The 13,197-nt window shown below is 45.7% G+C and overlaps 1 protein-coding gene across 2 annotated transcripts in view; it reads right to left on the bottom strand.

Annotated features, from left to right (window-relative positions):
* Ranbp16 (Ran-binding protein 16) overlaps window positions 1-13,197 on the bottom strand; it is a 60,992-nt gene that overhangs the window by 31,496 nt on the left and 16,299 nt on the right. For both annotated transcript variants that reach the window (XM_077687605.1, XM_077687606.1), the window contains exons 9-12: window positions 11,040-11,230; window positions 2,593-2,698; window positions 1,500-1,641; window positions 519-737 (exon numbers count right to left, since the gene is read on the bottom strand). In XM_077687605.1, the coding sequence (XP_077543731.1) occupies window positions 519-737; window positions 1,500-1,641; window positions 2,593-2,698; window positions 11,040-11,230 (658 nt within the window). The remainder of the gene's footprint in view (window positions 1-518; window positions 738-1,499; window positions 1,642-2,592; window positions 2,699-11,039; window positions 11,231-13,197) is intronic.

The following is a 13,197-nucleotide window of genomic DNA, read 5'->3' as shown; positions in this document are numbered from 1 at the left end:
TTTTAGCAGCGCCCCTACAGGCAGCACTCATGGCCTGTATACAGCAACCTAGACGCCTACTATTGCAGCGAATATAGTGCATAACAAATTAATTTTCCCCCGCCATGCAAGTTTTTAACGAAGTTCAACTTCATTACTTTAAAATAATGACGATTGCAGAACTTTGTTGTTTAAAAAGGTTTTGGTGTCACATTGGATGCAGCATTACATGCAATTTTTAATGATAATTTCAGAGAGAAAAATAAAAGTTGCCAGCTGGAATAGGGTAAGTACATTCATTATGAGGTCTTGGAAATGAAAAGCAACGAGGATTGCACAGAAGGATGATACGCATAGGGAAGACAACAAGACGAGCGCATCCTGTTGCGCTCGTCCTGTTGTCTTCCCTATGCGTGTCGGCCTTCTGCGCAATCCTCATGGCTTTTCAAGTATCAGACCAACTAGCCCGTCAACAAATCTTGCTGGTCTTGGAAATATTAAGAATAAGAAGTGAAGGAAGGGAAAGACGCTGGGCCTACCGTGTGGTTGGACAGCATGAACTGAACTTCCTCCAGCTTGACCAGCTTTCTCACTGAAGAGTAACCCACACTCAGGTCGCTCAAAAGCTGCAATGTCTTGCTTACAATAGAGTCACTGTAGCTCCAGTACTTTAGATTGGTTATAATTTTGCGCACAAACACACTAAGCACCATGGTGTCATCAGAGAGGCCAAGCACTTCCGATAGTCGCCGGTACACCTGAAACGACAAGGTGCAGGCCACAGGGCGCACAATTAAATGGAACAATCATAAAAGGCACTCAAAAGGAAACAATACATTTATGATCACTACGCTACACAAGCCTGGTTAATCTCCAGCAATTCACTACACCTTACGTGTTCATTTGTGGAAAGTCTTTAGTAGCCCTTTCACGGTGTTTCACAGCAATAACAACACATCATTGTGATGCAAACTTCTGAAAATGTCAATTATGCTAGACTAAGAAAAACAGCGCAAACGACGGGACGAAGAAAAGTAAGACCAAACCACAGGCGCTGTTTTTCTTAGTCTAACAATGTACCAACTGGCCCGTCAGCACACTCTTCAATTATGCTGTATCCCTTCTGTACTCGCATTGAATACCGCCAAGTTTACATTTGCAAATCACAACTCATCTAAAAAATTATGCAGGCTATGACCAAAACACACCTTACATCGAACAAGTATTATTCTGCCGATAAGATAGATCCACATTGCACTACTCGAACACCGAAAATCCAGATACACCCATATGCTTTATGCAAGTCTACTAAAATTCTTGGCACTTGTTAAAAATGCACAGGTCTTTTCAAAACTGCTAATAACCACAATACATTCCAATAATCAGCCCACGACAACCCTCACCTGCATATTTGTGATTTTATACTTCTATTCGGAACTAAATAAAATCTGAAATCTGAAGCAGTCTCTCGTCTGTGAGAGTCAATTTAGCATACCAGGAAGCACAATGTCAATACTCACCTTGGATGTTTTGGGAACTTGGTCACCAACGTATATTTTGCGAAATTGTTCGAAAAAGCTCAGAAGCGCTAGCTCAAGTTTTTCTCCAGAGCAGGAACCCAAGGGAAGGCGCGAGTCTCTCAGCTGCATCAGCTGCAGCACCCTGCAAAAAGTAGAACTTTTGTCAAGGCTGCGCTGGTGATGGTGCAGATGCACGGGTAGCTGAAGAGCCATTAAACAACATCCTGTAGCTTTGCAACCCAGTCAAGGTGAAATACCCATGAGACTTGAAAGGGTCGCTTGGTGGCTACTTTTGCTTTGTTTGCTTTTTATTGCACATTGGTACACAGTTTTAGCTAACCTGCCCAAAAACAAAAAAGTGTAGTAATAACCTGCTTAAAATGTAGTAAACCATCTAGAAAGAATTCTATTTTTAGTTTCCAGCCCAATACACCTGTGACAAACCTAACTTTCAAGGGAAGCAGAAGACTTTAAAAGTCTCACAAACTGTCCTCGTGAGTAGTAAAACAAATGGCCTTAACAACACAAGTGAAGACACACAGCACAGAACCCACAATGAAATGTGAACTTTGAGGTGAGGGATAGGTCCGGAGAGGCACTAACTACTAAACATCATCAACAGGAGACAGGTCACACGGGAGACTGGTCACACCGGTAAAAAAAAAAAAGTAATTCGTACAGTCAGTACCACCTTTCTCTCTCCTGTATGTGACTCCGGGCTTCTTTAGCGACATGCCAACAAACTCAAGCACACAATCCTCCCAACAAAGAGGCAAGAACATGGTTCCTTTTACACTCAAGCTTGTCACACCAAAATAATTGTGGGGTTTAACGTGTCGAAGCTACCCCTGAGCTAAGAGGCGCGCCGTAGTGGAGGACTCCAGATTTATTTCGACCACCCGGAAATCCTGAACAAGCGCCAAAATCTTGACCCATGGGCATTTTATTACTTTTTCACCTCCATCTGAAAAGCGGCCGACACAGCCGGGATCGAACCCATGACCTTCAGCAGCACAACGCCTTAGCCACTGAGCCACAGCAGCGAGTCAGCCTGTCACTCCCAAGCAGACCAAAGTGGTGGTGATATGCCCACCTGCAAACCAGTTCACCATCCATGGCATCATGGTCGTCTGCGGTCGAGAAAGAAGCCCGACCTCCGATGGCAGCCCCAATAATGTACACCAGCCAGGACAGCTGCCCTGCAGTCGAGAGGAAAAAAAATACCTCATCCACTCTGCAGGCGGCTTTCAACCGAGTTAGGTGCATCCTACGTAAACACAGTAAATAATCTGCACTTAGTTTGTCACCCTGCAGAGAGTTGCACCTCTTAAATTTGACAGCATGCATGACACACATTCACCCAGTGAGCCAGCCTTTATTACAACAAAACTAGCTGACCTCTGACAAACATGCACACTACCAGAAAAATTTTTCTCCACACATGGCTTAGCCCAGTAAGTCATCCTTGTAAATTGATTGGCATTGGTTTTATCCAACCAATAAAATTACTCACCTGGAAGCACAGATCAAAGGGACTATAGAGGAAAGGATCTCAATACGCACACAAGGCCACAAATCAATAAAAATCATTATTTGATGTTCCAACAAGCCAGCTCCAAAATCTTCATGCAGTCAAATCTCAGTCCACATTAACGAACTTTTTGAGATTAACGAACATTGAAGAAATCCCATGCTGACTGGTTATAGTTTTAATGTAAAATTACTTCACTACTACGTACCTCAGAATAGCGAACTTTTCAAAATAGCGATCGTTTTATTTAGTTCCGTGCTATGTTAAAGGAGCCATGAAGAGAAAACACAAGTTTGGTTCATTCAAAAGATTGCCTCGTTAGTACCATACTGACACCACTTTTAACGTAAACTTCGCTCAAATAAGCTACATAATAAGGAAAAAAGGGAATGGCCATGCAACCCACTAGCTCATTTGCCGCAACAGAACCTATGATGTCATACCAGACACCTCTGCGATTGGCGGAGGGTGGCAAACACAAACGCAAATTAGGTACAGCTTATAAGCTTGTCGAACGAGCTATTTGCGCTTAAATTTAGGGCACATTCTTTTTAAAGCCCTGAGAATGGTGGGACAAACAGTGGAAGTTACGAAAGCACACGTAAACATAGAAGTACCGATGTGTATACTGCTGTTGGTACTGCGCACACTATGCTTGGTTTAGCTGCACAGGACTGTGGGGCTTTGGGGTTGTTTCAGACGACACTGGGTGATTGACGCAAGCGATGATGTCTTACATGACTGTATTTGTCGTGTGAGCACCATGTTTCACGAAATGATTGTCTCCATGAACAAAACAAGTCAGGTACAAATACGTTCACAAACAAACCAAAGGCAGAAAACGGCTTGCCGTGGTGTGGTGGCGCCATCTAGGTTCACTAACGGTAAACACGGCCCTGTGATGTCATTGCAGACCATGAAAACGCACGATTTAGCGGGGAAAATCAAAATTTTAACCCAAAGTAATTTTTCAGTGAATAAGCAGGGCTTGTGGTGTGTTACTCTGTCGTCCTTTGTTAGAATGTGCGCTGTTCCTTCCCTTGCATCTGAAAACCACCAACTAGCCCAACATGCCACCCTTTCAGTGAATAAAGCGAACAAGCCCTGGAGGGCACTATAAAACACGAAATCTTTCGAATAACACAAACTTGTGTTTTGTCTTCATGGCTCCTTTAACAACGCCTCAGTGCTACGAACTCATATTTTGAAGCCCGGGGATTCTTATATTTCAGTGAAACAATCGCAGAAACTGGAGCCGTAGTCTAGCAGACGACACGGCAAAGTGCAGTAAGCAGCCGCCGTGCACCTTGCTTCATAGAAAGCGCGAGCCAATGCGAGAGGAAAAAAAGGAAGGTGAGGAGGAAAAAAAAAATTCACAGCATATCCACGGGGTGAATGATGATGAGTGGGCGAAACTCCTGAGGGGAAATCATCGGTAAAACCGTGACTCTTCAGTGAAAGTTCGCCCACTACATCTGTGTCCAAACGTAACGTCTAGAAAGTCTCGCTTAAACCGCGCGTCGGCACCTTGGGGCTGAGCTCGCCTGATGCGTTTTGCAGACGCCTCACGAGCTCTCACTGCATCGGGGTCTGCCTGCCGATACGCGCGCTTTCTCGCCGCTTCCCGTTCTCTGACGTTTTGGAGATCCTCTTCGCGCCGCAGCCGTGCCGCTTCGTGTACGGCAGGGTCCTCGCGCCGTTGCCGTGACGCTTGGGCCTCTCGTTCTCGAACGCTGGGATCTTGGCGGCGTCGTCGCGCAGACAGACGACACGCTTCGGCCTCCCGCTCTCGTACGGCAGGATCTTGGCGGCGGCGTCGCGCAGCTTCACGGAGCGCTTCTGCCTCGCGGGCTCGCACATCTGCAGCCATCCATCGGGCGACTCCGAGCGCGCGCCAACAGCGAACGGATTTTATTACAACGCTCCCCGCCATCTAGTAAACAATCCAAGAACTAAACTAGAGGTAGCCACGCCATCTAGTAAACAATCCAAGCGCATCTTTTCGATGATGATGATGATTAGTGGCTTTCCCTTTGAATCGGGGCGTCGGTTGTCAGCAACCGACTTGCCGGTTTTATTACGTTTACTTGCCCTACTCCCAGCTAACCTATAGATTTGCTTCTTCCCTCCCATCTCTCCCTCTTTTCTGTTTTAAAGTCATCGCCCCCACCCCCCTTTTTTCTCCCCTCGCTGTTCTAAATTCTCGTCCGCATGATTACGCCGCCTTAGTACCCATCCCTTCCCTACTTTTCCTCCACCACCACTCCAGTCGCCTCTTCGTCACCTCTATGGCCTTGAATCATATACAAGTACCGCCATCTAGTAAACAATCCAAGAACTAAACTAGAGGTAGCCACGCCAGCTAGTAAACAATCCAAGAACTAAACTAGAGGTGGCTACATACATACGTCGAGGATGGACAGACCCACGCCCTAAGGAGCTTCGCCCCTAAAAGAAAAAGAGAAGGGTGGGCGGCCTCCTCAGTTCAGAAAGCCGTGCCTGTGGTCGCTGCAAGTCTTCCTTTCACCATGCCAGTCATCTCAAGAGCGGGTTTGCAAGGGCATTCCAGGAGTCCACGAAGCACTCCCCAAAGCTATCGTATCCTTTTTGAGCTGACCGCAGGTTTGCTCTTTTTGTCGTGTGCTGTGCTGGGCTATCTTGCTTGACAGGAAGAGGGTTTCGCCCCGTTGACACCAGCCTAGGCTTGCCTTCTTTGATCGCCAATGTTTGTTCTTTAATTTGATGGTTCCGGAAAAAAATAGCACTCAGAAATAAACGCTTGCTGGGAAAACGCCACAGCATTCATTCACCGACACTCGACTGTGCGTGTCGCTTTGATGACTGTTTCTTCGCTGCTTGTGTTTACTTCTTGTTTGTTGTGGAGAACAAGTTCACTCCAATAAACCTTGTTTACCAAAAGAAGCCAGCGTCATCCTTGGCTAGGTGACATCTTGGTAACGTGTTGGGTAATGAACCCGAAACCCCCAACAAGTCGCCAGGCAAGCCCAACAGCAAGGACTTTAGCCCGATTTTGAACTACTCCCAGATAAAGTGAAGATAGAAGGCATTGTAGCCAACACCATGAACAACATTGCGGCTATGACCAGTGCTACCAGTTTTCCCATCAATCTTTGACAACCCAGGAAGCCACCCTTGATTCACGGGTCACGTTTTGATGATCCAGAATAGCTGGAAAAACTTGGGTGGGTGCGGATCTTTAACCGATGGGACAACGAAGGTAAGTACTTTTTTTTTTTCGCCTCAAGGATTCGGTTTGTGTGTGGTTTGAAAACCATGAATGTTTGATTACATCATGAACTCTCTTCAGATTGCAATTCTTGAAGAGATAAACAAGGCATGTTCGCAGCAATAAGAACCGAGTTAAAAGAACCCAACTTTTAAGTAGCATTTAATCACTACATCCCAAGTTTACAAAAACTAACCTTTCACTGGCAAAAATCATGCTGTGACGGTCCTGATGCCTTCGTACAAGCAAAAGTGTTCATTTTAATTAAGTGGGGCCTTTATAAACAGGCTCGACTATGGTGGCATTCCAGAGATGCAGACAATGTCTCTAGTACAGCACCAGGAAGTAACAACCATCAAGGCATCAAGTTAAAAAGCCTAACCATTTTGCAGACCTTAGCACTTTGCCATTAACCTTTTCAAAACCTGCACTCCCAGCCTAAGTCCTCAGAAACGTTCACACTGCATCTCCTTGTTATAATGGGCTTAGGTAAATGTGGTAGCACAAAGCAACAAAACATTAAATGCAGTAAAGAACACAAAATGCCTCTCATTTCATTCACCCATGTTGCTACCCCTCTCTCCAAAAAAAATGTCCTTTCTTTCCAGCAATGGTGGAAGAAACACAGCCCAGACGGTCACACACCCCCTGTGCAATACACTATTCGTTCTCGTACATTGCATAGGCTGGGCTTGGACCTAAATTCAAAGCAACAGGCAAATCCAACCAGAAGAGACTATGCCTGCTACTCCATGACTTAAAGGCCAACTGCACTCAAATTTTCGACAACGTAAAAATAATGTCACCCAACAGTTCATACAAAAAGGGTGCGAAATGCAAAATACTGCGCTTCAAACATCAACACGCGCAACGCAAACGGCTCGCAACATTCGCGTTTTCGGAACCGAAACTGAATAGAAAAGGCGGCCATAGCGGCGGCCGGACGTGACGTACGTGAGGGAACGGAAGCGACCGCGCCAGAGCCGGCGGCCGCTCAAAGCCGCCTTCAAATGCGCGTGGCAGCGCCGCGTTTCGCTTTTTTATTTCCACAGAAGAACTTCCACTAACGTTTGCCCATGATAATGGAGTTGGGCGCAATTCCGGCATCCTGTTGCTATCAGTCGAGATGATAGACCGCCCGACAGTAATTTTTTCCATGATAATAACTGCCGGAATGGCAATTTTTGGCATTGCAAATAAAAAACGGACCCTGATTTACAAAGCTATTTGCTCGTATACGATACCGAAAAGCAGCTTTTATTATATAGCCGACCCCTCGGCTATCACTTCGCCCTCTCTGAAGGGAACAAATCGCAGGCGGGCGGAGATAAATCACTATTTCTACGATACATTACATGCAAACAGCTTCGTGAATATCGGCCCAGTATTTTTTCCCCTGTGTGCACATCGAGAATCGAATTATAAAAGGGATCTGAAACTATAAGCCCGCCTACAGAGCTAAATGACGCACTAAAACACGAAAACACTTCTTATCTACCGCTGTTTTCTACTTTAACCAGAGACAGGTACTGTTGAAAACATTTTACTTTCAAATAAACTAAATCTAACGCTCAAAGTAAATACTTCACTTGGGAATCGAACAAAAATATAATCTATTGTTTAGGAGAGGAGCAGTTTAGTTTTCGCACTTCCCAAATACGACGGCCAATATTTGTGCGGGTGTATTTATTACTACGAGAAAGGCTGATTTTGGTTCACTTAGCTAGGGAGACAAAAGTCGCACAAATGTTTATAGCCGCGTGTACAAGAACTCTATTTGGGTCGAAAAACTTTTGGAAATGTCTAAAGGTTATTAGATAGAGGTGGCGTTGGGACAGCCCAAATGAGGCCAATATTGGATGCGGAAGTGCAAGTGGTCAATAATTTATAATAATTTATAATATATCTTTCTTTCTGTGGTAAATGCAATATGAATGACAAATGTAAGGCAAGTGCTCCTTTCGCGCAATTTTTTTCTTTGAGTAAAAATATTATTTTCAAGTAAAAAGAGTTTTGCTAACTCCAACACGTTCGCAAGCGCCCGAATAGATTTAGGCTTCTAATCTTTTTTTTTTTTTTTTTTTTTTTTTTTTTGCATTGAGAAAAATGGGGGATATTACTGCCTATGCGGTTAGTTTAAACATTTGATGGCGACGCCGGTACAGCGCGCTAGTGTAGCAGAGAAACCCCGGGCGAACGCATCATTGCGCCCGGCGGAGCGCCCTGCAAGTCACCGGAGAAGCGCGAGCTTCACGGGACAGGTTCCCCAACCTCTGTCACAGGCCGCTCGGAACTTGTTACGGCGACTCTCCGCCAGGTGCAAACGTCGTCTGCTCGGAGGTACTTTGAACGGCGGTACCTAGCGCTCTCTGTGATTACGAAGCTAAGGATTTCGCCATGGTGATTTTAAGAGCATAGACTACTTATTTGGACAAAAAAAAATTTTGAGTGCAGTTGGCCTTTAACACAGCCCCGGCCCAGTCTTGAGGCCAATGGCTGGGCTCTGGCCAAAAATTAATTCCCGCAAAGTGCCTTTACGGCCCAGGAGTAGTGAGTGCAAGCACACAGGTAAACTACAACTAAATTTCAGGCTTTAACTCTTTCGGGACCGCTCCTATAGGCCATCGGTCACATATGATCGATGGTTTCGCGAGCGTGCAGAATAAAAATTTTCGCTCGATGGAACACCTAACGACATCTAGGAGATAGTTTGAAAACTAGAGTTTTCTCTTTTGTGAAGTTTCTTTTTTTATCGCCAGGCGGCAACGCATCAGATATTTTATTCTGACGGGCGGTGGTTCGGAATGTAAACATACTCACGCGCGAGCGCGATAAGAGATCCGCGTCGTCTCGTCTCGCATATCTTCGCCTTCTACTGTGGATTTTTACGATGAGAGTGGCAGTGAAGAGTCGAAATGCGACTTTAGAAATCGCATTTCAGCTCAAGTGAGGATTCGGGTGTCGATCAGCCTGGAACATGAATCGCGCTCAAAGGTGGGTGTTGGTTTCGGTTTCAATTGGCTCTGGAATAGGTATGTGCGCTCGAAATATGTTCTGGCTAGTTTATATCTGTTCGCTAGGGTGTTAACTACCTATTGTGGTGATCTCCTGCCACTAGCGCAGAAACGGATCAAGTTTTCGCCGAGCCGAGAGCCCGGCGTGTACCTGGGCGACGACGTAGCCATGGCCCTAGTGCCAAAGAAATCACACACAAAACAAAAAACCAGTTACACCTAGCCGCATCAAACTTTCGTGATGAATAAACAAAGCATTGTGTTAGATTTTGTATATCCTGAAATAATTTTATTCTTTTTAATTATTCTTAGATTTACGCTTTTTTCTATCTTTTTCAGTAGTTTTTTTGCGAAGTTCTTACTTTCTGATTTTTTCATGGTGCTATCGTCAGTGTTGAAGTAAAACACGGTATTGTATGTCAAAGAACATATAATTAGCTGCATTTTGGTATATGCTAAAGCAGGATGGTATCTTTGCTTCATGTAATAAAAAATTTTCACCGAGACCTCCCTTTTTCATCACTTTTTCCGGCGGTCCCGAAAGAGTTAAAGGGACCCAGAAAAGCTTTGTGAAAGTGGCAATCAAATGCATTCAGGTGGTAGAACACATAACGGGGGATTTTTGAGCCAAGTGTGAGCCCCATACGTTGTACGGATAATTTGTAAACAATTTTTGAAGATCGCCTTTCTCAGCCGATGAGCGCGCCGCCGCAGCGAGCCGACCGCGGCTGACGCAACGGCGATCGCGGCTGATGCAACGGCGAGGCGCCCCCCTGATTCGGCCGATCATCGGTCGCCAGCAACGTTACTGCCATTGGCTTCCGGCTGCTCTTCCTCCTTCCTGCGCGTTCCTGAGGCAAAGGCGGGTCTGCAGCGATTGACGCGTGCCTAGGCGCAGGAATGTAACTAGCGGAGAACGGAAGTCGAGTGTCGCAATGTCACATGGCTATTCCCAGTGTTTCCAGCTGCTTTGAACGAAGCAGAGAGGGAGGAGGAATCGATCGGCAAGGGGGGAGAGGTGCACTTAATTGCTTCTGGCGCAGCCAATACTGAATGTAGATCAACAATTCCAACGGCATTGCATCGCTATATTGGTACTACGCAACAATGAAGGCCTTTTGTAACTTTTACAAAAGGCTTTTCTGGATCCCTTTAAGGCTCGAAAGATAGATGCTGAAAACATGAAAAAGCATAAACAAAGTACGCTTTATCTTCCCTATGCAGGATGCATTCACTGGCAGCCGCCAAGGAGCATTTTTGCTTGCTCATATATGGGCCCACAGACCACTTCATACATTCAGCGTAGTTCCCAAAATAAAACGAGGGCAGAGAATAAAGGTGCAAGTAAGGCCAGCAGGGAAAAAAATAAACAACTAGAATAAAACGGAAAGCCTTACACATAACTCCCTCCGACAATGAGGCAATGCCTTGCAAGCAACGAGATGAACCCTACTAAGAGCAAAGAAGAGACCACGTGAGTGGGCACACAGAGTGCACCAGAATAAACAAGCAAACCTTCCACCACTGTCTACATTATATTAAATTCATTACAATTCAATACTTTTAGTGCAATCAGTACCTAGATTATTCAACCCTATTGTACACTGTCACCTCTTTTCTTGCCACAAATGCGAAGCATAAGACGGCTGCAATAATCGGCATTGCCACCCAGAATGCACGGCAAAGAAACGCTGCCAACTCCACTCTTTCTGGCCAATCTGCTGTGAAGAGCAGAAGCAAGCGCGCACCTTCCAATATGGCCAGGTCCAGCGCTGCCGCCCCCTGGGAGCCTGCCTCCCTGTAGGCCTGTGCGGACTGATCCAACAGCTGCACTAGGAGCGCGCAGGTCTTCTCGTATTCGCAGCGGCCGATCGTCGACAGCTGGTCCAACTGCTGCTGCACCATGCCCATGTCGTCGAGCGGGTCTTCCAGGCCTTCCCTGCGTATGACAAGGACAACGGTCGGCTACAGCGGATGCAAAGGAGGCCAGGCCCGTTCCCACAGTCATGGTGAAGAAAAACACTACCGCAGCCGTAATATATTCACAACAGTCATACAAGCCAGCACATGCATGCAACACAAGTCCTTACACACGTATGCATGATGAGTTCAATGGTGCTGTGAGTGAATGTGGAGACTATTAAGCCCCAACCACATGGAGCGATTTTGCAAGCGACTAACTACTTTTCGCCGCGGACCAAGTCGCTCATCGAATCGCTCGGTTCTGGGTCGCCAGAAACAGTCACTCGCCTCCCGGAAGTGGCCTCAGCGACTAGCCAATAAAAGAGCCCCTACGTAAGCACGCAACCTCCGGTTTTGGAAGAAAACGGGGGAAGATTTTGCAAATCCACGCAGACGGCGTTTGCGGTGCAGCGGCAAAGAAAGCATTGCGTGGCAAAGCTTGTGTACACGCTGAAGCAGAAGCAAGAAGGCTCCCGCACACACTGGGTGAGACCCGTGTGGGAAAAACGACGTCAGGAAAGCGAATTCTTCACGGCATTCATGTTGGAGCCGAGAGACGAGGCGCAGAAGGAAAAGCGTGCGCTATCGGTAATCCAAACCAGTTGTAGAGATGCAATGAAGCGCGAAAAGCAAGGTAGAAAGGCGTAATACTTTTTAGTCATGCTTTTTATGACAAATGAACAAAACAAAATGTTTGCAAACAACCAGCGTACCAAGCGCGTTACTATGCGCAGTGCGGCAACATTGAAATCGCCATCCTCAGTCGCTCGAGCCGTCGCTGTCATGTGGTTGCCTCGGCGAGCGACTTCGGTTCGGCGACTGCGGATCCTAGTCGCGTCGCTCGTTGCGTCGCTGGGAAAATTGCTCCGTGTGGTTAGCGCTTTACAGGTGTCAGCTATCTCTGACACTAGTGCCCCTTGCTTTGGCCAATTTCCTTTTAGCTGCACTGGCATAGAATCAACTGCTTAGGCACAGAGTGTAGCAAGCGTTAAGAGACTGAGAGCTCACACAAAGCAGCAGACATACAAAGGAATTTTCCAGCTTACCATGCCTTTTTTTGCTGTTATTGTTCATGGTCACCTGATGTGTTCACCAGCAGAGTTGAATTCCTGATAGCTGTATTCCATAATTCCATAACCTTCGAGTATGTGCACACAATACATGAAGACAAAATACAAATTTGTTTTATTTGAAAGATATGGTGTTTTATAGCGCCCTCAGCGCTTGTCCGGCAGCAAACGATGTTTTATTCACTGAGAAATTGTGAGCCACAGCATCCCCACTCACGTCTCCGGATACTGTTGAGATTTCGTTTTGTTGGAATGCGTTTTTAGCATTTCTGCGTGTACTGTGGCGTGTTATCAAGTTTCTGCGACTGTAAACATATCCCCGCTGCATTTTTTATTCAAAGTGACAAAAAAGTAAATTCTCAAGAAGAAAAGTGGGGTGAGGGTTCATTACGCGAGTAAATGCGGTATGTTGCCGCGCTACTGTATGTCATGGTTGCCAGCATTATTTTTGGAAGGACACGTACGGCTCGTAGATCTAAAAATTTTGATTTAAAATGTTCTAGAGCCCTATCAGCAAAACTGTTTCACGTTAATGTGTTTTAAGAGATGCCCTTTCATTTGGGATGGAGAACATATACCCGACAAAAACGAGTTGTCTGTCCCTTTGAAAGTAGCATCAGTGTTATTCTAACGAGGTAACCTTTCGAATGAACTAAACTTGCATTTTGTCTTCACGACTCCTTTAAGCAAAAAATCTAAGCATAGCAACATGTACAGACGCTTTCCGAGAACCACAAAATACAAAAAAAAAAAAAAAAAGATTCGAAATCTCCAACATATGCATACTTATCATAGTTTTCGAAGAAGCATAATTTAGCAAGAACTGAACGCCGCATGTCCAGGAAGCAGTAGGGGTTTCTAGATCTGCTTTCTT

Source organism: Haemaphysalis longicornis, unplaced genomic scaffold (assembly GCF_048455015.1).
Source record: "Haemaphysalis longicornis isolate Haplotype H1 unplaced genomic scaffold, Haemaphysalis longicornis Haplotype H1 scaffold_1, whole genome shotgun sequence".
NCBI classification, from domain to species: Eukaryota; Metazoa; Arthropoda; class Arachnida; order Ixodida; family Ixodidae; genus Haemaphysalis; species Haemaphysalis longicornis.
This window is presented reverse-complemented; position numbering and strand designations above follow the sequence as displayed.